This window comes from Sylvia atricapilla, chromosome Z (genome assembly GCF_009819655.1).
Source record: "Sylvia atricapilla isolate bSylAtr1 chromosome Z, bSylAtr1.pri, whole genome shotgun sequence".
Classification (NCBI taxonomy): domain Eukaryota; kingdom Metazoa; phylum Chordata; class Aves; order Passeriformes; family Sylviidae; genus Sylvia; species Sylvia atricapilla.
Window position 1 is genome coordinate 83,298,802 of NC_089174.1, and position 26,087 is coordinate 83,324,888.

Below are 26,087 nucleotides of genomic sequence, written 5' to 3' on the forward strand. Positions count from 1 at the left end.
CCCCACGGAGGGCAGCAAAGCTGCTGAGAGTTCTGGAAGATGTGTTCTGTGAGAAGTCACAAAGGACTGTGGGCTTCTCTAGTTTGGTGAAAAGTAGGCTGAGGGGTGACCTCATTATTCTGTATAGTTTTCTGAGCACAGGGAGTGAGAGATGTCCATCTCTTCTCCTTGGGACCCAGTAATGGAATATGTGGGAATGATACAAAGCTGTGCCAGGGAAGGATCAAGCTGGACCTTAGGAAGCATTTCTTTTCTGAGAGGGCAATCAAACACTGGAAGGGACTTCCTGGAGAGGTGGTCAATGCCCTGAGCTTGTCACAGCATTTAAGATGGGTTTGAACAATGCCCTCAATAACATGATTTCACTTCTGGTTGGCCTCAGTCAGACAGCTGGACCTGATGATCATTGTAGGTCCCTTCCAACAGAACTAGGCTATTCTATTTTGTTCTCTTGTCTACCATTGTAATAGCTCAGGGGAGGGTTAAGTTAGAATATACTTAAATGAGCTGGAAATATACAAACCCATGAACCCTTGCAACCACGGAACAAGCAGAAACAAGTTCCACAAGTGTAAAGGCCTGCACTTGAGGCAGAAAACCCCCATGCACTGGTGCCAGCTGGACACTGTCACAAGACTAGCTTTGGTGAACTGCAGGTTAAACCTGATCAGCAGTGTGACCTCACAGCAGTGATGGGCATGGTGTCCTGGATGGTATAAGCAACACCACCAGTGGGTAAAATGAAGATAATATTCTCCAATCTTAAAGATTTTTCAAAATTTGCCTAGAAATTTTCAAAAGGGCCATAGGCAGTCTGATTTAACAGCAAAAATAACCCTCCTTTGAATAAGAGGTTAGACTAGAGACCTCAAAGACCACAGCCAATAGTTTATGATTTTGTCATAATAGAGAAAATAATCTGATATACTTTAGTCATCAGAGTCAGCTCCCAGAATTAACTTTATTAAAGCAATTTATTGAGTAAGTGCAATAACTTACTTTAATGAGTAAATGCAAAGTAAATTTGATGGAATTTATGGAGTTCATATTTGAAGTGCTTTGTTTATGAGAAAGACTTTAGATTTGAAATATTTTAAACTTTCTGTGTATTCATAAAGTGGATAACAGATCCTTTAATATATAATGAATATAATTATTGATGTGCACACCTCCCCATGTCCCATATCTTTACTGTGAATATTTGTTACGATAACATTTTAGAAGTATGGTGTAGAGCCTGAAAGTATCAAAGAAAATATATCTAAAACACTGATTCACAATCCAAAGAGCTACCACAATATAACTAAAAGGCTTTTTTTAAGCAGTACTGCTCAGTATACTTAGACCTGTTGAAAAGAATTTCAAGATTTATTGGGCAATATTTTGGAAAAAAGCATTTTTAAGTGATAAAGAAAACCTTACAAAAGATTGAGTTTCAAAAAAAAACCCCAAACCCAAACAATACACTTAAATTGAACCGTGGATTTTAAGAGCTGCAGAATGGTTTTGATTGTAGTTAAACAGTAATATTTACTTTGTATAGACCCCAGTAACAGATGCTGCTTTTTTTTTTGGCAATCTGTAAGTAATCTCTTTTGTTCAATGAGCTCTAAGGCTTGTCTATTGTATTTGCAGTTTAATTTGTCAGAAGTGGTCAGATCATGTTATTTAGCTCCTGCTTCTTTTGGTGCTTAGTATTTGTATGACCTGGATGCTTTGTGTAAATGTTCCTTATACGACTGCCATGAACAAATGGCATCAAAACTAGACTGTACTAATCTAAAATGTCTTTTATTATTAATTTCAGCACTTTGTTTGGTCAGCTGAAGAGTGCTTAGAAAGCCAGCTTTGTTCAAGTGTAAATAGGGGGAATGTGCAGTCAAATGGCACATGGTGCTTAGAGCTGCCAGGACTGATGCTGACAGGGTAAAATGGCTTTAAAGCAACCCCCTGGGTGGAGGAGTCTTGTGTTACTCTCATTTTGTGTTCCTTAAGTAGTGCATGTGTACTGCCATATTTCTGCTTTCCCTCCCCGTGGGCTGTTGAATGTTAAAAGAAGCTTGGAGGTGGCTTTTTGCCTTGGTTGTAGTTGGAACTGGAGAAAAGGAAACAAAGAGAGGAAGACAGTTTAAGCCGTATCTGTCTGCTGCTTTCAGTTCTGCCAAGAGTTCCTATGCTAACATGCCAATATTTTAAGAAGATTGCATAGTATTATTAGGCATATATTTTGTTATGTGTAGAATTAATATTTTTAAGAATAATCACACAAAAAGACACCTCAGTCAAAAATAATTACCTCTAGACAAAGAATCTGAAGTCATAGTTACGAATTTTTATAAAGCTCAAGTTGATTTTCTGATAAACAATGCGATTTAGATGTATGTATTATCTTATGTTTCCTTGACTCTTCATTCTAGTTCTGCAAAACTATATAACTTTGAATCTTCCAATGCCTATTTTACAGGCTTTGATATTCAGAAAGAAATAGGAAAACACTTAGGTCCTGAAAGAGGGGAAAAATTTCAGGAAACAGGCTTGAAGATAGGGGTTTGATACTATATATACATGATAGTACAATGTTTTGGGGTTTTTTTTCTGTTCATGAGGCAGAATGGTTTGAAGTTTAGAGCTGTGTCTTCCAAGAAAAAAAACATGTGGGGAATGTGGTGGTTTGCTGAAGGCGCCCAGTTCTGTAGCCAGCAAAGGCAAATGGTAACTTGTCTCTACTTCATGAAAGCATGATTGGGTGCCTAATAAAATGACTGTGTAATACGGTATGATTGGCAGTTCCTGCTTAGGAAGCCAAAGAATAAAATAGCAGAGGTGTTGACATTCACTGGCAAATTCCCTCTGACTTCACAGGAGCTGAGTTTTAGTCTTAAATAAATAACGTTGCAAAAATGTGCTCCAGAAACTTTGGGTTAATCTGTTGGTTCAGATCAGGGTAGAGTGGATAACTATGCCTGCAGGCATTAACAGGTCAGACCTATCTTCTCATGGTTGTGGGATTTACTGAAATGAGTGGATCTGATAGGGTCTGTGGTACCAAAACCTATCAGGGTGGAATCTGTGCAATCCTTCCAGGATCCGTCCATTCCCAGGGTGTGACTGAGTGTATTTTGGCTGTGCAACTGGCAGGCTTCTTTCTCTGCAGCTCCTTTTACCTTTATGGACAAATGTTGCTAAGCTAGGAGGGCAGCTAAGGGAAATGCATGTTTTTAACAGTTAAGGCACATGATCTCACTGTGCAAAGATGGAGCAAAACAGGAATGGTGCTAAGAGGAATATATGCAGAAAGGAAAGGAAAAATGCCATTGTAAGGAGTTTCTTAGGAATGTGTTTATCTATAAATAAGTAATTGTACCATAAGTAATAACAAAAGGGGGAAAGGAATGTATTTAAAGAGAGAAGGGTGGAGATTGTTTTATATTTGTGAGCCTAGGTAATTTAAATGCATGTCTGTTTCACTAAGCATTATTGCCTAACTATAATAATTAGGGAGACATAACCACATCTCCAATCATCTGTCTACTATCTTCAACAAACCCAGGATGTACTCATTCCTTTTTCAGATGTCTGAGTTTGTTCATGATAATGGATTGACTAAACAGTGAGGTTAACATCCTTTCTCATAAGCTTTGGGCAGTCTCTTGCCTTGCCTGATGCCAGATGGTTGCCACCTCACCACAGAAGAGTGGGGAGAGATGACAGCAGAACTCAGCCCGGATTTTACAACTGTCACAGTTATTATGCCTAACAAGTACACAGTTGAAGATTATGTTAATTCCACAGTAGTAGGTACTGTAACTAACAGGGGAAGAAAAATGAAGTTTTAAAGAGATTTCCTGTTCTTGTAAACCTTGTTGCAGTAATAAATGATTTAAGTATCTTCTTCTTTTGGCTCCTTAAACAATGGAGTGTATTTCTTTTAGCTAATTTCTCAGACAGGAATATATTGGGAGAGGTTGAAATATAAAAATGTTTAGACTATAGTAAAAGGAAAGATTTGACAAAGTGTCAAAAGATTGCTCCTTGTTTAAATTTAATTCTAAAGATCTCAGACAAAATTTTATGCTTTGTATTTGGACGGGCTGGGAGTCCTGTGTTTTAAATGTATTTTCATTTCTACAGTCTGGCATTAGCATGAAAAAGCTAAACCACATCACATTACTTACTGCATGTTCTAGAAGTTCACATGTTAATTCTGTTTGGTGGGAAATGAGAAGAAGGAAGTCTATAAAATTTAAAATTGTTTTGCTCTCAGGCAACACAACTCTTTTGCAGAAACACATCTTCACTACACTGCCCAGAGAAGCATCATAAAATTATTCTATTTATTAATTTTATAGAAATCAAATGAAATCTGCTGTGTCAATCATAAAGGAGAATTCTAGGTTGAGATTTGTTCTTTTTATTCTTTATCTACTTTTTTTCTTTTGATCTGTCTATGATCTGGGGTGATCAATGGCATCTAATGAAACTAAGATTTTTGTCAGACATTTTATATCTCTAAGATTTTTCCCCATTTAGTGGAATGGAATCCCAAAGACCCCCAGCAATGGAAAGCTTCTTCAAAAGTACTTGAGCAGAATAGAAATAGAGGGGTTTTCCAAACTATCTTAGTCATAGGAGCTCAGGTGATAGCCTAGCTAAATCTTAGGATTCTGTTTACATATGAATGCAGCTTTCATTTGTATTTAAATCTGGTAGTTCTATTAATGCTTATTGAGTTTTTCTGTTATTTCCAATCTTCATTTGAGCAATGATAATGTAAAATTTGCTTGAGATAACTTTGATGTTAAATTTCCAAATCTGGTGAATTTCCATATAATTGGTCCATTGTTTTCTTTTTTTTTTCGTTTGTTTATTTGTTTCTAGATAAGAAAATGTGACTATACATGTACAAACACGAGTTCTGGCTGGGTCTGTGCATACAGTGTGTATGTATATGTGTGCATATGTACCATAAATGTACTGGCATGGGACACAAGCTACTGACCACTAAAGATATCTGGTTAAATACTACTTCTGAACTACTAAATCCATTTACATGTATTTGACCACTGCTCTGTGTGTACCATGATTTCAAGGCTCTTACTCCCATCTGTTTATTGTGGTACGACAAAGCTTCCACATATTTTTCTATCCAGAATACTTATGATATGTGCAGTTCATCACAATAAGCAATGAATTTCAGGGATGTCTAGAGGGCGTATGAATAGAATTATTCTATTCTTTTAGCCATCACGAGATAAGATTGCTTCCACAGCTTAATCTGCATTAGGGCTTTGAGGAAAATCTGAGATTTTTCCAATCAATTATTTGGATGTGGTGATTCACTAGGCTTTGTTATTCTATTTGTGCAAAATTCTAAGTTCACATATAGATGAAAGCAGATTCTGAAAAGGAAATTGCTTGTTAACTGAAACCTTAAATAGTTTTCTTTAAGAAAGCACGAGTGATCAGTCAGCTATCTTCCAACTATGCACTTCAAGTTCTTTCTAATTTAATGTATTACCTCTTTTACATCTTAACACACAAGACTTGTTACAGAAGACAGAAGCTGTCTTTTGTATTTCCAAACTACTGTCTTTTCTTTAAGCCAAAATATACAAATGCTGATGTGCCAAGTGTCTCTTCAGGTAGGAAAGTAAAAACATGTTCAGACATGTCCTGGAGATTGGGAAAAATGTGAGAAAGTGTTTAGCTCAAATAAAGCATCAACAGCTTCATTTTTACTACTTTCAGCAGCAGTCAGATGTCTAATTAAATCCCATTAGCCTAAAATAAGGCAGAGCTTTGAAGACACAAATCAATAACCAGAGTAAATGCCACACTGACTGTGTTAAGAGAGTTTTGAAGCTTTACCCACACTACACATTCTTCCAAGTTTAACCTGTCTGACTTAACTTGGCCATTGAGCTAAGTCATCCAAATTAACGTTTAGAGAAGAGGAGTAATAGGCCTTTTTGGAATATAGTTCACCTAAAATATCTGGTTTCTTCATCCTGTTGAACATGTAACTTGCAAGTCTTTGCCTGTTATAATGTGACATTTCTTCACTCAAAATCTCACTTTTATTTTTAGGAAAAGGTTTTGCTGCAGACCTAAATTCATCACACTGCACCAACTGCGAATTAATCTTCTGCAAAGGCTTGGTCATTAAAAAGATAAAATAATTCAAACTACCGCCATGAAGGATTTAAAACCTTTGCATAATATATGGGCTCTGTGGCAGAATCAGATTCACTGGTTTCCTGTGTACACAAGAACAATAAAGTGTCAAAGTACATAAACAAGTCTTTTAAAACAAGCAAATGTGTCCTTTTAAGTCCTTCCCATTAATCAGACACAGCCTAATTTGGATACTGAGGCTACTTGTGCATTTAGTGCCTGAGAAACAACCCCTGCTGTAGGCAACATGTTCAAAAGTTTGATCTAAACCACAGAAATACCAACTCCATAGGACACATTTCATTTTGTTAAAAAGTTTGGAATCAGATTACTGAGTCCTCACAACCATCAAACTTCACAGATTAAAACTGAGTCTGTTTTAACCTTCTCATGTTCTGCCAAGAGCCTTCTAAAGTGTTCCTTTCTTAAGTGTTCTGAAGTATCTGTAAAAATGCTACTTAAGAACATCCAGAATTAATGTGGCCTCAAAACTTCTAATAATGTTGTTCCAGATGTTTGTGGTGAATTGCTGAACAGGAAAATTAATAAAGTCATACTTACACAAACAAGCTTGCTTTAAAATACTTGTCCGGATCTGTCCTAAACTAAAATCAGAGAACTCTGTACTGTCCTTCTCCCTAAAGCAGTGGCCTCCAACAAATCGTGTTTCCTAATTTCTTATGTATTCTTATCATCAAACTTGTTAAATTGGAAACAATATGCACATTACAATTTTCTTTGGTTCTGTGGACCACTTCCCATAACCTCATGGCCTGAAAACTTAGATCTAGGTATATGATAATGGAAAGCATGACTACAGGAGGTTTTGTTTGCTCTCATTTTAGTTTGGTGCAGTGGATGATAATAGCACTGAGGCATAGATTATTGGCAGGTTAGCAACAATCTGGACTTATACCTAAGATCCTGATCTACCTATACATATATATCCATATGGACAAATTAACTCAAAGTCTGATAAACAGAAGGAGCAGAAGAAGTTTTTCTCTCATATTTGCTCTTATTCACCTGAATAAATCTGATAAGCTCTCTCAACTAAGTATGAGACAGAGTGAGGGCATTTCAGCGTCTATGCATTGCCTTCTTTTTCTCTGGTATCTGTCTGTGTATGGCTTGTCTTCTTCAGCAGGCCTGAAGAAGTGAAAAGCTTATTCCATCCTGGCTTGAGGGCAAAATATCATCTAATGAGTGGAACAGTGAAACAAGTCCCTAAGGTAAAATGTTTTGAGGTATTTTTGTGTTTTGAGACATACATGTCTATGTTTGCAGACTTCAGTGACTCAAAGTTGCAGCTCCAAAAAATTATATTTATTTCTGTCTAAAATCCTTGGTTTTAAATACATTCAATGAAGCACTTAAATAGTCCTTAAGTATTAAAAGTCCTTAAATACCTTTCAATGCAATGCTAGTCAGCAATGTAAAAATAGCAATTTAGAAGTGCATTACTGTCCTAAAAATGCCAAAGCAATTGTTTGAATGAATACATCTTTGTCTTCCTGCTTTTAATGCTAACACAAAAGATGAAGACAACAAAAATGTCTTCATCATTTAGAGACATCTCCAGATGACATGTTGTACCATTAAAGTTATACAGTTCCTTCTTAAAGACTAAACATCTTAGAGACTAATACAATACCTACCCCTATTCTCAAAGCCTCATTAGTGCTGGTCAGCTCGGGGTGGGGAAGGGGTGCTCAGGAGAAACTGGCCCGTGGTCCCTGCAGAAGTGAAAGATGTGGGAAACTCCTAAGTTCTTATGCCGAGGTTGTGACAGCATGGAGGCTTTTCAGTGCAGCGTGGCAAAACCTGAAACAAGGAGTCAGCTTAGATGTCACCACTGGGGGCCACTGCTACTTAGCAAGAGAGAAGGAAAAGGAAGCTGCTGCATGGCCTGGAGTCTGTACTGCTGGAGATAGTTTCTGCAGAGAGGCAAGAAAATGACTCAGTATAGAGTCGCTTAAGAGATGAGAATAGCCAGCAAAGATACGCACAGGGAACTGAAATCTCCTGACAATGAACATGCAACTTTTGCCAAACGTCATCATGAGTGATGGCAGAAGTGGCAGCAACCACTCACACTTTGCAGTGGTATTCCCAGCCCTGCGCTGATCCACATATCTTTGGGAAGGACTTTCATATCAGTAATAATTGGGACCCCTTACTAATCAAACCTGCTCAAAAATGGGTCATCATCATCATTCCTGTTCTGTGAACAGGAATCACCTTTCTTGTTAAGAAGGAGAACAGATGATATGGAATAGGTAAAAATGGTTTTATGGCAGATTTTGAGGAGTAATTGGAGAGCAAGACAAAATGGAAAAATGGAAAAGGATAAGATGAACAGAGAAATTACATACAAAAGAGAAGTGAGTGGCTTCTCCTTAGAGTCTTGAGACTTTTTTTTTTTTTCCATATTACTTATCTGTGTAAGTACATATTACTGGAAGTATCAATTCTGGACAAGATGCAATGGATTTTACAAGGGTTTCTCCTTGTAAGAATCAAGAAATTTCAAAAGGAAATCTTTCTCACTCCAGACATTCATAATGATTGCATTATTCACACCCAAACTGATCCTTCTGAAAATCTTTTGTATAAAACATACTCATGGAATGGAAACAAAGGCCTGGCTTTTCCTGTCTCTTTCCTATAATATGATGGCATAACTCACTAACTTCAAATGGGCTAGTGTTATACACATTAAAAGTGACAAGGGACTTGCACCTCACAACAATTTATCCCACTGATATTTTGGAGAGGAGCAGTTATGTAGCACATACAACAATATTTGCCCCTGCATGCTGCTGGTTCAGACAGCAGCAGGTATTTTGTCTTCTTTTTCGTCTGAGCTGTCATGACATGAAGGAATGACATCTAAGGACCAACCTGACTGAATGTAATCCTTTTGAAAACAAACACACACACAGATGAGAAAGGCAGAACCAGGCAAAGAGGGATTTCTCACCTCCAGAACTGGTGGACAAACTGGTCTAATTGCTGCTAAGAATTACTGAACGTTGACCTCCCCAAACACTTTTAGTATGTCTCTAGGACTAAACAAGCACTATAATGCATTGTGCTGTATCCACACAAATCTCTGTTTGTGGGCCAGCCTGGAGAAGCACATCAAAGGCAAATGATAAGAAAAGCAGGTGTGGGTCACTGAGTGGTGTTCCAGGCCCCATCCCCGTGGGAGAGCTCTGGCACTGGTACTGCTATTGTACATTGTTAATTAAATCATTCTAATTAATTCATTCAAGGTGTAAATTAGGAAGGAAAGAAGATAAATTACACTAATACATTTAACCCCATGCTGTTTATTTAGCAGTTGAACAAAATAATGTGGTTAAAAAGAGTCTAACAAGGCAAAAGCCCAAGACACAGCTGTTTAATAGCATTAAAAATGAGATCTCAGACTGTGCTGCAGGCACATACTGCCTGTTTGCATTTAAAAGGCTTGCCAATATAGCTGTACTGGCAAACCCTGCTAGTTTAGATGCAGCTGATACTAACCAAACCAAACAAAATACATATTTCCATCTCCTAAATTAAATAATCCGCTCTGCAAATGGATTATTTTACCAGCACAGCTCTGCCAGTGTTAGAACACTTGCTGGTACTGCTAGGATAATCTGGGAGATCCTTTAGCTATATAGTTATGCCTGCAAAACATTTAAGTGCCAATAAAGCCATATGATAAAGTTTGCTATGCATTAAAGGTTCCAAGAACTTGTCTCAACACAGAAGCCAAACCAATTTAAATAAAGAGCAAGGTGAAATAATTTAGTTAGTACAGCAGTGTTCTCTGCATAGCAAGCAAGCTGGATTTGAGTTGAATGAAGACTTTCCTACCCAAATGTTTTCAGAGCCAAATGTGGCACTTAATTAAATTATTTTCATTAAAATGAGAATATTTAGGGGTTTATATTGACATACTCATTCTTTCAAACTTCTTATTAAAACAAACAAACAAAACCAATCCTAAGAGAATATCAATTTCACATGACTCTAGAAGCTGAGGCTTTGAGAAAAGGGCCAATTATCTTGTGATTTGTGATAAAATCATGATATTTAGTAACATTGCAAAGATCCTATCTATCCTGGCACACTAATACTAGGAAAAACATGTTTCAACTAGTTCAGCGGGCATGTTAAACTATGTCCTGGAATAGGCTAGGCCAGCTTTGTTTTCAGCAATGTCAAAACACAGATTGGCCCATCTACAAAACTGGCTTAACCAGAATACTGCTTAACTGTGATCTGACTTAGTTCTCAGACCAACATAAACCAGGCCAAAGATTTGCTTGGACCAAGTTAATTTATTGAGTGTTTTTTCCATGCTAGCAAAACAAGCATTCTTATTCTGAATGTGCTGTGAGGTCTCTTCAGACAAACCTATCTACTTCTAACTCCTGTGCAGAAAGGAGAAGAAACACTTTGGGTGTTCTGTCACTTAAGCATAAATAAGAGCTCATTTGAGCACATCCAAAAGAACAGCTGCTGTGGTTTTTAAGCATGGGCTGTGGAGTTCCTTTTTCTTGTCATTCTCTCTCTGCTCTCACCAGTATTACTGCTTTACATGCACAGAAGGGTCTGTCCAGCAATGTACTTGTTTTCTCGACAGATGACTTAAATCTTCATCCAATCATTCTGCCCTGATTAACTTCAACAGGTTCCTCATTTCGTGGAAAAGAAAAAATAGGAAGATCAGTACTTCATCTGGTCATTCATTTACAGGATTATTGTCCCATTTTTTTTTCATGCAGGGTATTGCCCAAATGTGCATGCTGTGGGCATCCATGTAAATCCTGTATGTTGATTTCTCTGTGGATCTCGTTTTACTCATGACCATTCCTTACAGCGGTATTTCAGATGTTGCTAAGCAATAGATAGGTAATGTTATTCTATCATTTCTGTTTATCACCCATAGTGATAACTATGCCTGTTCAAAGTTTGTCCCAACACTGTATGAAGCAATATGTCCCTGTGTTTTCAGTTGCACAGAATGAGATAATCTGACTTTCTGGCACCAGATTGTGGAAGATTCACCATAATGGGCAGGATTTGGGTGGAGTCTCTGCAGGTTTAGTTGTGGGGGGGAAACAGGATCAAAGCATTTTATAGGTATGTTATGATGAAAGGAAAAAAATGGACTTGTAACATGGACAATACAATATGCAAGGAAGGTTGAACATTGACAGTGTAATCAAAATCCTCTACAGATACATGACTCAAGTGTACATTGGTGTCCATGATACCCCTTATGCAAGGTTGTTTACAATTTAAAACAGTTTCTCACACCTAAACAGCTTTGAAGCATTCTTTATTGCATAGAGATGTGCAACATTTTTAGGCCATGCAACCTGCAATACCTCATGTTGTAATAAAACAATATTGTAAAAAGAAATCATCTATGAAACAAATTACTCTTTCATCTGCTCCCTGTTCAGCTATGCTCTCCAGGCTTGCGTATGCCCACAGGCTGTCTAGAATTACAGATGTGTCCTGCTGTACACTGAGTGTGAGCTAATCTGCAGACTCTGGAGTCCAGCAACACAAGTATAAATAATCCTCTGCTAGGGCAAATTGCTTGCTGGGCATTCTTTTCTTCAACAGGAGAAGCTTGGGTGACATTTCATTATGAAGAATGAGCAAATTCTCCAAACTATTCAAAAAGAAGTTTCCTGCTGGTGCGAGTAATTGTTCTTATCTTCCTTAAAGCCTCTTTAGACTAATACCATTGCTTTAAGTGATATTAACAAATAGTAAACTAGCAATATGTGCAATGTTTAGTATGGTACTTATGTTTTTTCTTGTACGGAGTCACATAATACCATTATGTAAACACTGTTGTTATGTCTAGAAGATGTTTATTGTTGAAATCGGCCTTTTGCACAAACGCGTTTTTCACATACTTTGTTAATTGGGAAATAATTAAAGCCAGGCCGCCCTTTGTGCCGCGGGGAAGGACTCCGCCGGGCACTCACGAAGCGGCAGTCCTGTGGCGGCCTCCCGAGAGCGCAGTGACCGCACGACCCGCGGGAGCTCCGCGGCACCCACCGCGGTGCCCGGCTCCTCCGCGCCCTCCCGGCCGCTCCCAGGGCGCCCAGGAGGAGTCCCCCGCCGTCTGCCTTGCTCGGTCTGCACACACAACGGGACACGCCACGAGGAGCGGGAGCAGTCCCGCATCTCCGCATCTCCGCATCCCGCGCGGCAATCTCGGCGCGCCCCTTGCTCACCCGGAGCGCGGTGCAGGGGCTCCTACGGCCCCACGCTCCCCGGTCGGGAGCAGGGCAGGGTAGGCAAGGCAGGAAGGAGAGGCCATCCTGCAGCCCCTATCCAGAGCGACACAAAAACCCCCATCCACCTCCCCTGCCGCTGGCCGGGACAGCGACCGCGGGAGCGCTGCCCTCGCCCTGCCGTCCCTCCCCCGCCCTGTCACTCACAGGCTTCGCATAAAGCCTCCCCACGCCCCCCAGCCCTTATACCCCTTCTCCGCTCCGCCGCCGGGGCAGAGCTGCGGCTGGCGTGCCAGCAGCAACAGCAGGAGCCGCCAGTTTTCCCCTTTCTTCCGTCCCTCTTCCCTACCTCCCGCCCTCCTTCCGCGGCCCGCCTCCCGCCGGCGGCTGCAGCTCCGCCCGGCGCCGCTGCTCGGCTCCGCCGGCCCGGCACAGCCCGGCACAGCCCGGCACAGCCCGGCACAGCCCGGCACAGCCCGGCACAGCCCGGCACAGCCCGGCACAGCCCGGCACAGCCCGGCACAGCCCGGCACAGCCCGGCACAGCCCGGCACAGCCCAGCTCCGAGCCCATGCGCGGCGCTCCGTCGCCCAGGCACCTCCGCGCTCGCCCGGGAGCCGCAGCTGTAAGTTGGTAGCACCGGGCCGGTGCAGCGCCCGGCGCGGAGGGGAGGCGGGCGGCAGAGCTGGGGGCACAGCTGCCGGCCGGGATTCTCCGGCTGGAGCCGGGCTGCCGCCTTGGTCCCCGGCACAGGAGGACCCCGGCCCTCCTCCGCCCTGTCCGGGGTACTGGTAGGCATTCGGGGTGGTTTGCTGTCTCCTCTACAGGCTGCTAGCCTTCTCGGTGGTGTTCGGCTTCCCGGCTGGGGCCCCGGGCGGTGCGGAGCATCCCTCGGCGGGCGTGAGGCTGGGCAGGGAATGAGCGAGCTCCTGTCTGCTCCCTGAGCTGGCTGCGGCGCTGCTCTCCCTGCGCCGCTACAGAAACTTTTGCACGTGGTTATTGCTCTGTAAAGGAAACCAAATGCGTTTTTAGCTTCTCGCCCTGGTTTTTGTGTCAGTCCGGGAAGAAGCTCTGCAAGTTTCTTCTTGGAGAGGGAGTTATTTAGGCGTTTTGATGGGGCGAACTGAGGGGAATTAAGAGTTGGGTTTCTTTGTTTGCATGTGGTGAGCTGTAGTGCGTTCTAGCAGGAGCAGCGTGTTCTGCTTTCTGTCTCGCTGCAGGTCCTAGGCAGCCACTGAGTTTGAAGACTTCAGGCAGCGCCGCGGTTTGCCTCTGCCACACTGATAACATCGGCGCAGATTTAGCAATTGAAAGCGGTGTTAGTTACATCGATGGGATAATTGGCAGATTTCCTCTGTTTCGCTGATTCTAAAGAAAAACGCAACCACCGCTGTGTAATTACGCAGCCGTATTAAAATGAGCGTGCGTCAGGGATGTGTCAGTAATTTGAAAATACTTAATTTTTCATTTGATTTAGGCTGAGACCTGCATGCTGTAGAACTCTTAAGTAGGACAAGGAGCCTGTTGTTTAGTCTTAGAGTAGTGTTTACTACTGGGCTGCTGTGACATGTAGCCTGTTGAAGTGTAATTATAAATCAGACTCTTGGTTCAACCTCTGTTCCTAGATAAAATCTATATCTGTAGTTTACTGACCACTTCTTGTCTTTTACGTACAAGTACTATTTCTAAGGGGGAAAAAAAACCTGAAGAGAATTGGCTAGTATTATTCAAGATGAACACTTGGTCACTGACTGCGAATTACCTTGCTGAAGTTTTTAAGGCTTGCATAATTTCCAGCACCAGAGAAATTGGAGCTGTCATTTTTGCATTTTAGTGTTCCTACAAGATTCTGGATTGACCTAATTGCCAGACTCAGAAAGGCTATTTAGAGAAACACTGCCTGTTAGAGAATGATGATCCTTGCTTCTAAGGGTGTTAGTTCAGCTAGTCCATGTGCAGTCTCACCTCAGCATCACACTGGAGGAAAAAGATGTGTATAGATATGTATCTTTGTTCTGTTTGGGGAAATATGTTAGCTTATCTTAAATGTGAATTGGCATATTTTGAATTCCTCTCAATAGATGATATTGCAATGATAAAGGCAGTCTTACAGGAACAGTTCACAACCAGCTTATGTGAAATCTACTTCTCACCAAGAGTCTAGGTCTTCTGTCATAGTAGGGTGAAATGCTGAGTACTTTATTCAGCAGCTGTTTGAGAGGGCTTTTTATACAAATTTTTAGATTTTTTTTTTTACGGTGGTATTTGGTACTGTGGCTGTGGGTGGGCTTTGGGTAACAGACAGTGATCTGTTCCTCCCCTCTGCATGTGGTCTGTAGTTCACTGGCCTCCACTGTATGCATAACTGCAGGGTGGGGTTTTTTTATGTTTGCCTCTATTTTGTTGTGGTTGTGGGCTCATTCTGAATGGTGCTGAACAAGCATTGCTCATGGGAGTACACAGCCTGGTGAAAGATCTAAATGCCTGCATCTGAAGCCTCTGATGTGAACTTTACCTGCCCTGTTTCTGAACCCTGGGTGCATGATGAAAGAAAGTTTTCAGTATACTCTGAAAACCCCCATATGTGGGGGCAAAGAAGAGAACCTGTGTTTTCATAGGGATCCTGACATGCCTAGACTGTGATGTCTACACACACATTCAGTTAACTGGAATGGAGGATGGGGGGCAGTGAGCATATCCAGGTACTGGTTATTCTGTTGTCTCTGATCAGTGGGGTGTTTAGCTCCCATCCTGCTCCCTGGTGAGGAACCTTGAAAGAGTAAGTCCTCAGTGTGAGAAAAACCTACCTGTAATCCAGTGAATACTGTGCCTTGCATCATAACAGCATTTAAAACAGTGAAGTGCCTGGAAAAGTTTGAAAATTTTGACAATAAAGAGTTCAGCTTCCTATTTGTGTCTTGACACTGCTTGTACACTAGTATTTCAGGCCATGACCTTTCTGTAATCCTTCAATTCCAGGAGATTTCAACCTGTAAATGGTCACTATCTTATTTTTGGCTATAGGTTAAGTGGGTTATTTTAGTCTGAGATTAGTGCTCAAGATCCTCAAATGCCATCTGTGTATTTTTTTGCCAGATGATGCAACTTCATTAAAGGCCATTTCATTTTCCTTGTAAAAGAGTTTGTGTTTTGAAGACATACTAGCTGCCTTAAGTTGTTCTGTGCTTAGTGTATTTAATATGTTGGTCTAGGGAGCACTGGTATGATCCCTTTCTAAGCTTTTGCATGGTAGAGTGAGACAGATGCTATTCCTTGTAGCTCTGTTGTGTAGGACTCCTCCCTGTTTTGGAGGACTTTGGATTGTGCTCCATATATTGGGCAGTATTACCTGCTCTTTTCAATCCCAGTTATCAGGCAAATTGTGTTTTGTATTAAAGGAAATGGGCTATGGTAGTTTTACAGTAAGGTGCCTCTCTACTCCTCACTTTAGGTTGTGTTTAAGGGTTTTTTTTGCTGTAACTGAAGAGAAAGGTGTATCACAAACTTGCTGTTGTTCAGTATGGTGAATCAATTACATTACATTTGCACAGATGGTGGTACTGGCTGTGCTGCAGTTAGGCTGCAGGTGTTGCATGTTCCATATACACAGATTGCTTGTTCTGAAATGGAGTCTGCTATCCAAATTAAACATGTGGTTTTGATTTTGTCAGTGTTTCTGGTCATATGAATCCAGAAAAATACATGTATTAAAAAGTGCTGGTTTTGAGGCTTGTAAAACTCTTGTGTTATCTCAAGCATGAAATGTGGGAATGAAATTCTATAGTTCTGTACTGCTTAAAGATGCTCAAGTATACAAAACTGTCTCTGTGAGAGCAAAATATATCCACATTAAAATCTTCACAAGTGGCCCCAGGTCATGCTCTGACTTCGGGCATTGCATGCTTTCCAGGTAGACCTTTTGGCCAGTTCCTTATTTGAAGGTGCAGTAAAAGGTACTCTGGATATGCAAATAGCATAGTAATTAGTCAAGTTTGGTTCTTGGCTTTCTCTGAGTTTTCTCTGCAGTTTGAAGAGAGAGAAGTGAGGTTAATACAGTACCAGTCACAGCCACAGCTTGCACTAAGTTCTGTATGTTTCACCTCCTACTACTTGCACTGTGGTTTTCTGACCATTAGCTTTATATTGTTGTGAATATCCCTCCCTTATCTTATACTCCAAATACTTTTATGTGTGTATATATATATATACACACTATATACTTATTTGACTTGACTCTTAGTTAAATTTGGAAACTTCCTGCTGTAGTTATACTTAGACCTGCATATCATAGCAGGTAACAATAACATTCACCTTTAAACAGGATCTGAGTAGCGTTTTGTTTGTTAGGAACAGGACAGGATGGGATATATCTTCTGTTTTATGCTTCCTCAAAACTTCAGAATGAACTAATGGCTTAAGCTTTGAGGTCCTGACTCTCCAGTCATCTTCAGAGGCAGTGCCTCAGTGGCTCTGGCTGGTAGTCAAAACATGTTTTTCTGTTGACCCTGCTAATCACTATAGCAAGCAGACACTGAATTCTGTGGAATCTGTAGAATTTACTAATTTTTATTTTTTACAGTTGCACAAGTCTAAATCTATGGTTGATACCAGGGTTTTATTTTAAAGTTTGGGGTGGGTTGTTTTTTTTTTTTTCATTTTGTGCTGTTGCATATGGAATCACTATAGCAAAGGGAAGCTTCCTAATGGGATTAGTAGGTTTTTGTTCCCTATGCAGCTTTTGACATTCCTTAGGTATTCTGTCTGGTAGCTCTTCCTGCTATGATTCAGTACAGGAGAATGTTTCAAGCGTGTGCATGTATGTATGTAATGAATCAGCTGGTCTAGGTTGGGGAAGGGTGAGAAAATCAGTCCTGGTTCATTTTCTTTCTCCAGCTTACTGTATTGCTATGAAAGTGGGAGATCAGGTTTCCCAAGATAAACCTGCTCTTGGGCAACAAATTTAGACTATGTCATTTGTGAATCTCACCTTACAAAAAAATAAACGCATGCCAAAGGTAGATGTAATTCTCTGTCCACTGAGCTGTAAATTAAGGCTTTTTCTCTCTCATCCTATAGTGAATTATAGACACAATTTTTGATATGTAAAACGAACAGCGATTTTGACTTTTATTTATATTAAATTTTTTTCTTTCCTTATAGGTGTGAAAGAAAATGTCGGTCAGCATGCACGAGAATCGCAAGTCCAGGGCCAGCACTGGCTCCATAAACATTTACCTGTTCCACAAGTCATCCTATGCTGATAGTGTCCTTACCCACCTGAACCTCCTGCGTCAGCAGCGTCTCTTCACAGATGTGCTTCTCCATGCTGGAAACAGGTCCTTCCCCTGCCACAGGGCAGTGCTGGCTGCCTGCAGCCGCTACTTCGAGGCCATGTTCAGTGGAGGACTGAAAGAGAGCCAGGACAGTGAAGTCAACTTCCACAATTCTATTCACCCAGAAGTCCTGGAGCTTCTTCTGGACTATGCATACTCCTCCAGAGTTATCATCAACGAGGAAAATGCGGAGTCGCTGCTGGAGGCTGGTGACATGCTGGAGTTTCAGGACATTCGGGATGCTTGTGCAGAATTTCTGGAGAAAAACCTTCATCCCACCAACTGTCTTGGTATGCTGCTGCTGTCGGATGCTCATCAGTGTACCAAGCTGTATGAGCTCTCTTGGAGGATGTGCCTTAGCAACTTCCAGAGTATCAGTAAAAGTGAAGACTTCCTCCAGCTGCCAAAAGACATGGTAGTGCAGCTCCTTTCCAGTGAAGAATTAGAAACTGAAGATGAAAGGCTGGTGTATGAATCAGCTATCAACTGGGTCAACTATGACCTGAGTAAGCGTCACTGTTTTCTGCCAGAGCTGCTGCAGACAGTGAGACTGGCCCTCCTGCCAGCCATATACCTTATGGAGAATGTGGCCATGGAAGAACTTATCACCAAGCAGAGGAAAAGCAAGGAGATTGTAGAAGAGTCGATAAGATGCAAGTTGAAGATCTTACAGAATGATGGAGTGGTCACCAGCTTGTGTGCCAGGCCCCGAAAAACTGGCCATTCGCTTTTTCTTTTGGGTGGCCAAACCTTTATGTGTGACAAGCTGTATTTGGTGGATCAGAAGGCAAAGGAGATCATTCCAAAGGCTGACATTCCAAGCCCACGTAAGGAGTTCAGTGCTTGTGCCATAGGCTGCAAAGTGTATATCACTGGGGGACGAGGATCAGAAAATGGAGTCTCCAAGGACGTGTGGGTGTATGACACCCTTCATGAGGAGTGGTCTAAGGCTGCTCCCATGCTGGTAGCTAGGTTTGGCCACGGCTCTGCTGAACTTAAGCACTGTTTGTACGTAGTAGGAGGGCACACTGCAGCAACTGGCTGCCTTCCAGCTTCCCCTTCAGTATCCCTAAAGCAAGTAGAGCAGTATGACCCCGTGACCAACAAATGGACCATGGTTGCCCCGCTGCGAGAGGGAGTGAGCAACGCAGCTGTGGTCAGTGCAAAGCTGAAGCTGTTTGCTTTTGGTGGTACCAGCGTGAGCCATGACAAGCTGCCCAAAGTCCAGTGCTATGATCAGTGTGAAAACAGGTGGACAGTGCCAGCCACCTGCCCCCAGCCCTGGCGTTACACAGCTGCAGCTGTTCTGGGAAACCAGATTTTTATTATGGGTGGAGACACTGAGTTCTCTGCCTGCTCTGCTTACAAATTCAACAGCGAAGCATACCAGTGGACAAAGGTGGGAGATGTGACGGCGAAGAGAATGAGCTGCCATGCAGTGGCATCTGGGAACAAATTGTACGTGGTCGGAGGCTACTTTGGCATTCAGAGGTGCAAAACCTTGGACTGCTACGATCCCACATTAGATGTGTGGAACAGCATAACAACTGTGCCCTATTCGTTAATTCCCACGGCATTTGTCAGCACGTGGAAGCACCTCCCCTCCTAACTGTGCATGTGTTGGCAATTATGAGTTATCAGGTAAGAAATAATGCCTTTGAGCCTCACTGTAATAATGCTTTTCAAAAAACTTTTCAGCAGCAGCTCTGAGGAGAGGTATGTTTGATGCAATTTTATATCTGAATCACCTGAGACACATGTTCACAGGCTATTGTCAGCCAGCCACCGTGTCTGTGACAGCACCAGATCCTGAAGGTAGTTCACCACATATCTTTCATCCACTTTTAGAAGGCTTTTTCCTGCATGATTTGGATGTAAAGGACCGAGCAAAAATAGCATTTTCAACTTGTGGGGAGATGCAGATAGTGTTTTGGAAAGTGACTCTGGCTCTTAAGTACTAAATGCATGCTAAACAAAGGTTCCAATGCCATTTTTCTGATGACTGAGACTAGGTGACTCTGCATCCAGTAACAGTACCCAAAAAAGATGCAGGAAATTCTGATCTGGAGCCTGATAGTGAATTCACTTGAATTTCCATGCAGGCAGCCTTTAGCTACTGTCTTATGATAGGTGTTTCACAGGGAGTTCAGGCCTGATTTTCAATCTCAGCTAGACAGCGTGGTTGTATCTGCATGGACTAAGGTTGCATTTTCTCCATTGTTACATATTAAAATACAGGTTTTTTTCAAAATACTTTTGCTTATATATGTTGAACTAGGTATAGTGTCAGGAAGATGTGTAATTAATATTGCAGCCTGAAATAATTACTAGTCTATGGCACACACTGTTCCAAAACAATTTAATTATACATAATGGGCCAGGCTCTTACCAGATGCAACTTCAGCATTGTATCTTCTCACAAGCAAGTCTGAATTTGGTCTTGCTTGGTTGGTTGTTGTGCATTTCTTATTTTTGGGAGGAGAAGAGAAGATTTTTGCTAATAATCTGTGTATTTTGCAACAAACCTGGCAGATTCCCATTTCTGTTGTGTTGCTTTCATTCCCCACTTCCTTTTTGTGGCTTTAATACAAAATCAGTTACTTCCAGCCAAATAAATATAGTGATGTCCTTGATCCTAAATAATCGATGCCATGTGAACAGTAGGTTTTTTGGGGGGGATTTGAGCAGTGCATATTGTACCCTTGAAGGAAGGCAGGTTATAAGAAAAAGGCAAAGAAATACAGTTGCAGTAATTAAATAAACTACCCATGTGTCTTTGGGTTACCTAAAAGTTCAGACTGAAGAGGTTCTCCACAATATAGGAAGAAGAACTTGTGTGTAAAGACTTCTCTAGGTTCTTCTGTTTGGGACAGATCATTGGGGAGGTTTTTTGGTGTTTTTTGCAGTGGTAGGCCGACTGTTGCAGTAAATGAAAACCCCTGAGGTCTTTGAAGCAGTGTAGATAGTGCAGTTACTCTTGCAGCTGCCTTTCAGTTGACTGAGAGTTTTGATTGAGTAAAGAGCACAAGGCTGGGCCCATGCAAAGCAGCAGCTCAGCTTTGAAATCTAGTGTGAAATTGGTCAGTGTTGTGCCATGGTGCTCTTCTCTCAGGTGGTTGTTTGCCTTGAAAACACTACCCCTGTGCCCTCTCCCTTTTCCCCTCTCCTCTCTCTCCTCTCCCTACTTTGTTTTTCCCAGACTTTTCTTGGGAAAGCACAGCAAACCCTAGAAACTTACCAGGTCCTGGTTACTGGCAGTAATTTCCCCCCTGACAGCAAATGGAAGCCCTCATTTCTGCGTGTCAGCTTCCTCCCTAGCTGGGAACTGCATCTCGATATCTTCAGTTAATTTGTATTATTACTGACTTTATGCGGTTCTCAATGTTATCAGAGCAGCAGTATTGAATGCCCGGACTCAGGTCTGTGCCAAGAAAAATATTGACTTATTCTTCTGAGTCTGACTTAATTGTTCTGGAGTTCACAGTGCATGAAGGAGTGTTTTATTTTGAAAAAGAGCTCTCAGAATATAACGGTGCAAAAAGCTTTCCTTTACTCTGCAGTATCTTGTTAAAAGCCAGTGTTTTTTCTTCACTAACACACAAGATAACTGGCTTAACTAGCACACAAGATGACTGAATGTAGCTATAGACTGAAATCTCCCCAGTGCTGTGTGCTCATCCAGCAAGTAGGTTGTTTTTTTTCCTACTGACTCCTGCTGCTTTGTCAGTGGGTGGGAGAGCCAAAAAGGAAATTACTTGTGATTACTCTGTTTTCATGGTGCTGTGTGGCCCCAGTCTGACAGCTTTTAGGAGGACTTCAGTCTGCTTTGTCTTGTTCCTCAGACTTGGGAATTTTGAGTTGGGTTTTTTCCCCTCTTTGTTTTGAAATTGTTTATAGCTTTTTTTAAGTTCATCCCATGACACAAAACACTATTTTGGCCTCAGTGTTGATAGTCTGCTCTGATGGGAAGAATGTCGTGCTATGGTGAAGAATGCCTAGGATAGACTAATCAACACTGAGTGGGCCCTTATTTTTTTTAGACATAAAAAAAATAGCCCACACTTGGGAAACACTAGGGACTGTTATGTAGGCTGGGTTGTGGGTTGTTTCCTGTGAATGTTCTCTGTTGTTCTTAGACGTCACAGCCTGAGAGAGATGTGGTGTGTTCAAAGTATCTGTGAGTGCACTAGAACTCATTTGCATTGTAATGAAGTAGGATTTGTCTTCTAAAATTCTAGCAGTGCTGTCAGAAATTATTGTAATGAACTGATGATGGTTTGGGAGCTAGAATTTTGATACAGCTTCACAGTTAAAAAGCAAAGCACAATCTCAGCATCCAAAGGCTGAGTTTCTTATTGAATAATTGATTTTATGAAGGACTCTGGGATGGATTTATTGGTGAATGGTATATTGCTGTGTAAAAAGAAGTTAGGTAGAATTCTGCTTAAATGAAGAGTAGATGTATTTTAAATAAGGGAATTCCATGGTCCTCTTGCTGTTGTAAATTCAGAATTTGTTACGGTGAGCAGAGGTATTGAGGCAAGACATCTTCACCTTCCCTTCTACTTTGCTCCAACCAGATTTGTTTTGGCTAAGGTGTAGAAAAAACTCTACACTGAGTGTTCATGTGGGCTGTTTGCTTGAAACAAGTCCACAAACTCTTAAGATTTTGGGGGAACATAAAAATGTGGAAATGTGCAGGATATGGGACATGTTCATCACTTTAAGTGTAATAAGGCCACTTTGATTTAGGTTTCAAGTGACTGAATTTATATCCAAAAACTAGTCATTCTGCAGTCAATAGGATAGTTTGCAGAATGGGGTTAATAGAATAATAAAGTCAGACTCTGACCCTAAATAATTGTGTTCTTGACTGCTTTATGTATTAGTAGTTGGGTATTGCACAAGAACCTTGAGGTTCAGGGTGGGCACGGCAGCCCATCAGCTGGGTTGTGTCCTAAACCTAGCTTTTTGCTTTTCTTTGGCATCTAACAGAAACTTTATGGTATAATGTTGCAGCAAAACATATTAAGTAATTTCTTTCTCCTTTCCCTCCACCTCTTCCCATGCTTTTAGTTTACTCCTTTATTTGGAGAAGAGAATTGGAACCTCAGCTGTGGAGAAGTTTTAATGAAGAAAAATAACTCAGCATCTCTTGCATTTGAAGAAAATCATCTGCACCTTGTAAGTTATCCAACCTAGACATGAAAGAGTGGGAGAAGAAACCCCTGTCTTCAGTGCTTCAACACATGGTTTAAATATGAACGGACAAACCTGTGATTTGCTTGTGGATTAATGCCGATGTTAATCAGTCCTTCAAAGATGAAAATAACAGAGACAGAGCTTCTCTTAGCTGCGCACCACGCAGCACTTGATTTCCATGGACCCCGCTGTTTTTATGTGAAATTCGAAATGGTTGTCACCTCTCCCTGTGGTGGTTTGAAGTGCCAGTGCCAGCTGCAGGGGAAGCAGGCCAGGTCTGAAACAGCAAGATGCTGCTGTGAATGAAGATACAGCAGCACTGCTGCTGAACTCTGCTGGCTGGAGTGTGCTTGCCTGTGGGCAGTACCTACAGCATCTGTTACGCCTCGTGTTGCTTTGTCCTGTGTGCAGTAAGTGACCTTCTGCTTCATAAGGACCAGTCCAGTGGTGAAATGTTTTTGCAACAGTGGGGAACACATTACATCCCGAAAATACTCACTGTTCCTGTTCCTCCCTGTATTTATAATTCAGTCTGTCCCTTTCCTATTATGTTACTTGTTGTAGATATAGTTATTTATTGTTCAGTGCTTGCATGCTGAAACAATGCCTGCAATTGTCTTCATGTTGCAAGGGCTTGTGTGAATTGTATGTTTTGCACATATTGTGATTGCTGACTTGCTCTGCTGCACAAAGAAAGGAAACTGTTGGGTAACAGTTGGAGGTGGGAGGGAGGAGTGGCTTCCCAGTCAGAAATTGAAGGATTACAGGACAGGATTTTAAATTACACATGTGCTGAAGGAAGAAGCCATGGAGGTCACTTTCTCAGGCCACCAGCTCCTTGGGTTGCATGTGGTGTGTCTTGTAGATGGTGTCCTTGGAACATTTCATTTGTTGGTCATGCCTTTCAATTTCTAACCTGGAAATAGCCAAAGTCTCTTGCAACACACGCTTTGTGCCGCTTCCTGATTGCAACGCAAATACTGTGGAAGAGCTTCTGGATACCAAGCCCAGATGAAGTCATTGTCCAAACTTATTTATTTATTTATTGGGTTGGAGGAGGGTTACCTACAGCATAGCCACATTGTCCTGAAGGAGTGGAGAATGGTGATTCAAGAATAAAAACAAAAAGAACCTCAGCATGGGTTAATGATGAAGTCTTAAGAGAAGAAAAGAAAAGAAGAAAGAGCAGCAATTTTGCACTGACTGAATTGCCTCATCCATCTGGATTTCAGATGATCTGAGTGGCCAGATGTCAAAGACCCAAGTGCTCTAGAAAAATTCTTATGGGGATAGAAAATGAATTTCAAACCTCTTATCTTTTAAAAAAAAAAAAAAAAAAAAAAGAAAAGCCCTCAAACTCTGCTGCTTTTTATTTTTGTTATCCAGGTGTGTCTTTAATCACTTGGTTGTTCAGAAGCCTCAGATAATCCTGAGAAACCGAACTTTGATTTTTGAATAAAATTGTTTCTTATTATTCTGGTCATTGGACAGAGATGAAGCTACTCTTTTTCTTAGGAATTTCAGAAGCTTGTGTTTCACAGGTACTTTCTTTGCCAGATCCTGTCATGAAGCTTGTATTGTATTGTGTTTTTCCTTAAATGTTTCTGGGGCCCAATTTAACTGGCACATTCTGTAACATGGTTGGTTTGTGCTGTGGTATAAGTAAACAGCTGCATGTGTGCATGCAAAACAAAAAATAGTCACATTGGTGATGCTTGCGTTTCTCTGTGTGACAGTGATGTAGCTGTATTTGTGAAAGCTTTGTCATCTGAAAGTGTTTACATTGGTCACTGGAAGTTTCTCTGCGCTGCCTTACATTTGATTTGCTGTTTGGAGTAGGCTCTTTACATTTCAGAAATAAAGTGTTTGGAGTTCTGTGAATACTGGGAGAATATTGGTTAATCAGCAGTCATTTGCAGTTTTTGAAAGGGTGAGTTCCAGCTAGATGTGATAAAATTATTGTTCCACTGATGAAACTGATTCCTTGAAGTGGTAGATTAAAAAGTATTTAAACCCACAGCCTCTCTACCCTTGTGTCCCTTAGATGACCTTTAGCAATAGGAACACAGATTAGGATAGTCTCCTTTCTAAATCCCTTTACCTGCACAGGTTGCCATGTTGAAGCAAACAGCCTTGAATTTTTGTTGCCTTTCATCTTGTGGATCACTCAGGAGTGTGAAGGGAGCCATAAAATCAGACTTCCTGTGTTTTGCATGTCCTCTCCCCAGGCACTAACAATTACATAAGATACAAGGAAGTAAAGAACTGGGTCCCCAGGGGCCCCCGTGTTTGAATAAGGACGTGTAGCTTTGAGATCTGTGTTCTCTGTCAAGCTGATCAGAGTCCAGAGGTGAAGCTGCCTTGCATCTGACTGTTTAGCTTATGAAATCAGTTTTGTGGCGCTGTGCAGCTTCCAAAAGTGGGATGAATTTTCTCCAGCTGTTTCCAAACTTATGGTCTGCTTTCAAGTCCTCAATTAATTCCTGTGTGTAGGCTGAAGGAAACTGAAGTCAGGGTGGGCCTCTGGCTCTGCAGGGAGTACACTAGGCTCTTGCTCTGTGAATTGTTGTGGGAATCCTGGCAAACTGCTTGACCATTTCAGTCCTGCAAAACACCCCAGACTTAGAAGCAATTGCAGTTCACGGCAGAGTGCACACAAAAACCCTGGCATAAGATGGGAGGGTTCCTCTCATTTTGCAAGCTGGTTACTGTAGAAACACGTAACAAATGACAGTCTTCCTCTTCTGGTATAATTGTGCAGCCCCTTTTGGATATGTCTGACACCTGTCTGAATAAGAGTGATTAGAAACAGAATAACGTTCCCATTCCTGGCCTTTGAAGGTATGGTTCATGTGCGAAAAGAAAACTGCAAGTAGTATAAGTAAAATTGTCTATGTTGTTTGCTACTATGTCTTAAGATTTTGTAAAACTCACTTTTTTTCACAATGTGAAACTGAAGGTCAATAAATTATTAGATATTTCCTCTGCATGGAATGTTTATTTGAAGTGTTGTCTCTTCCTCCCCTCTTTCCTCACCCTTAAATGCTTTGAATCCTCTATAATGCCCTTTTTAATGTCCTCTTAAGCATATCAGCAACATGCAATTAAATGCTTTGGTTTGA

At 41.3% G+C, this 26,087-nt stretch overlaps 1 protein-coding gene and 1 long non-coding RNA gene across 2 annotated transcripts in view; one reads left to right on the top strand and one right to left on the bottom strand.

Annotated features, from left to right (window-relative positions):
* LOC136374037 (uncharacterized) overlaps positions 1-26,087 on the bottom strand; it is a 189,693-nt gene that overhangs the window by 109,942 nt on the left and 53,664 nt on the right. The window lies entirely within an intron of this gene.
* ENC1 (ectodermal-neural cortex 1) lies at positions 13,001-25,911 on the top strand. Its single transcript, XM_066338375.1, has 3 exons — positions 13,001-13,055; positions 17,591-19,404; positions 22,840-25,911. Exon 2 carries the CDS (start codon positions 17,603-17,605, stop codon positions 19,370-19,372), a length of 1,770 nt encoding a protein of 589 aa, XP_066194472.1. The 5' UTR covers positions 13,001-13,055; positions 17,591-17,602; the 3' UTR covers positions 19,373-19,404; positions 22,840-25,911.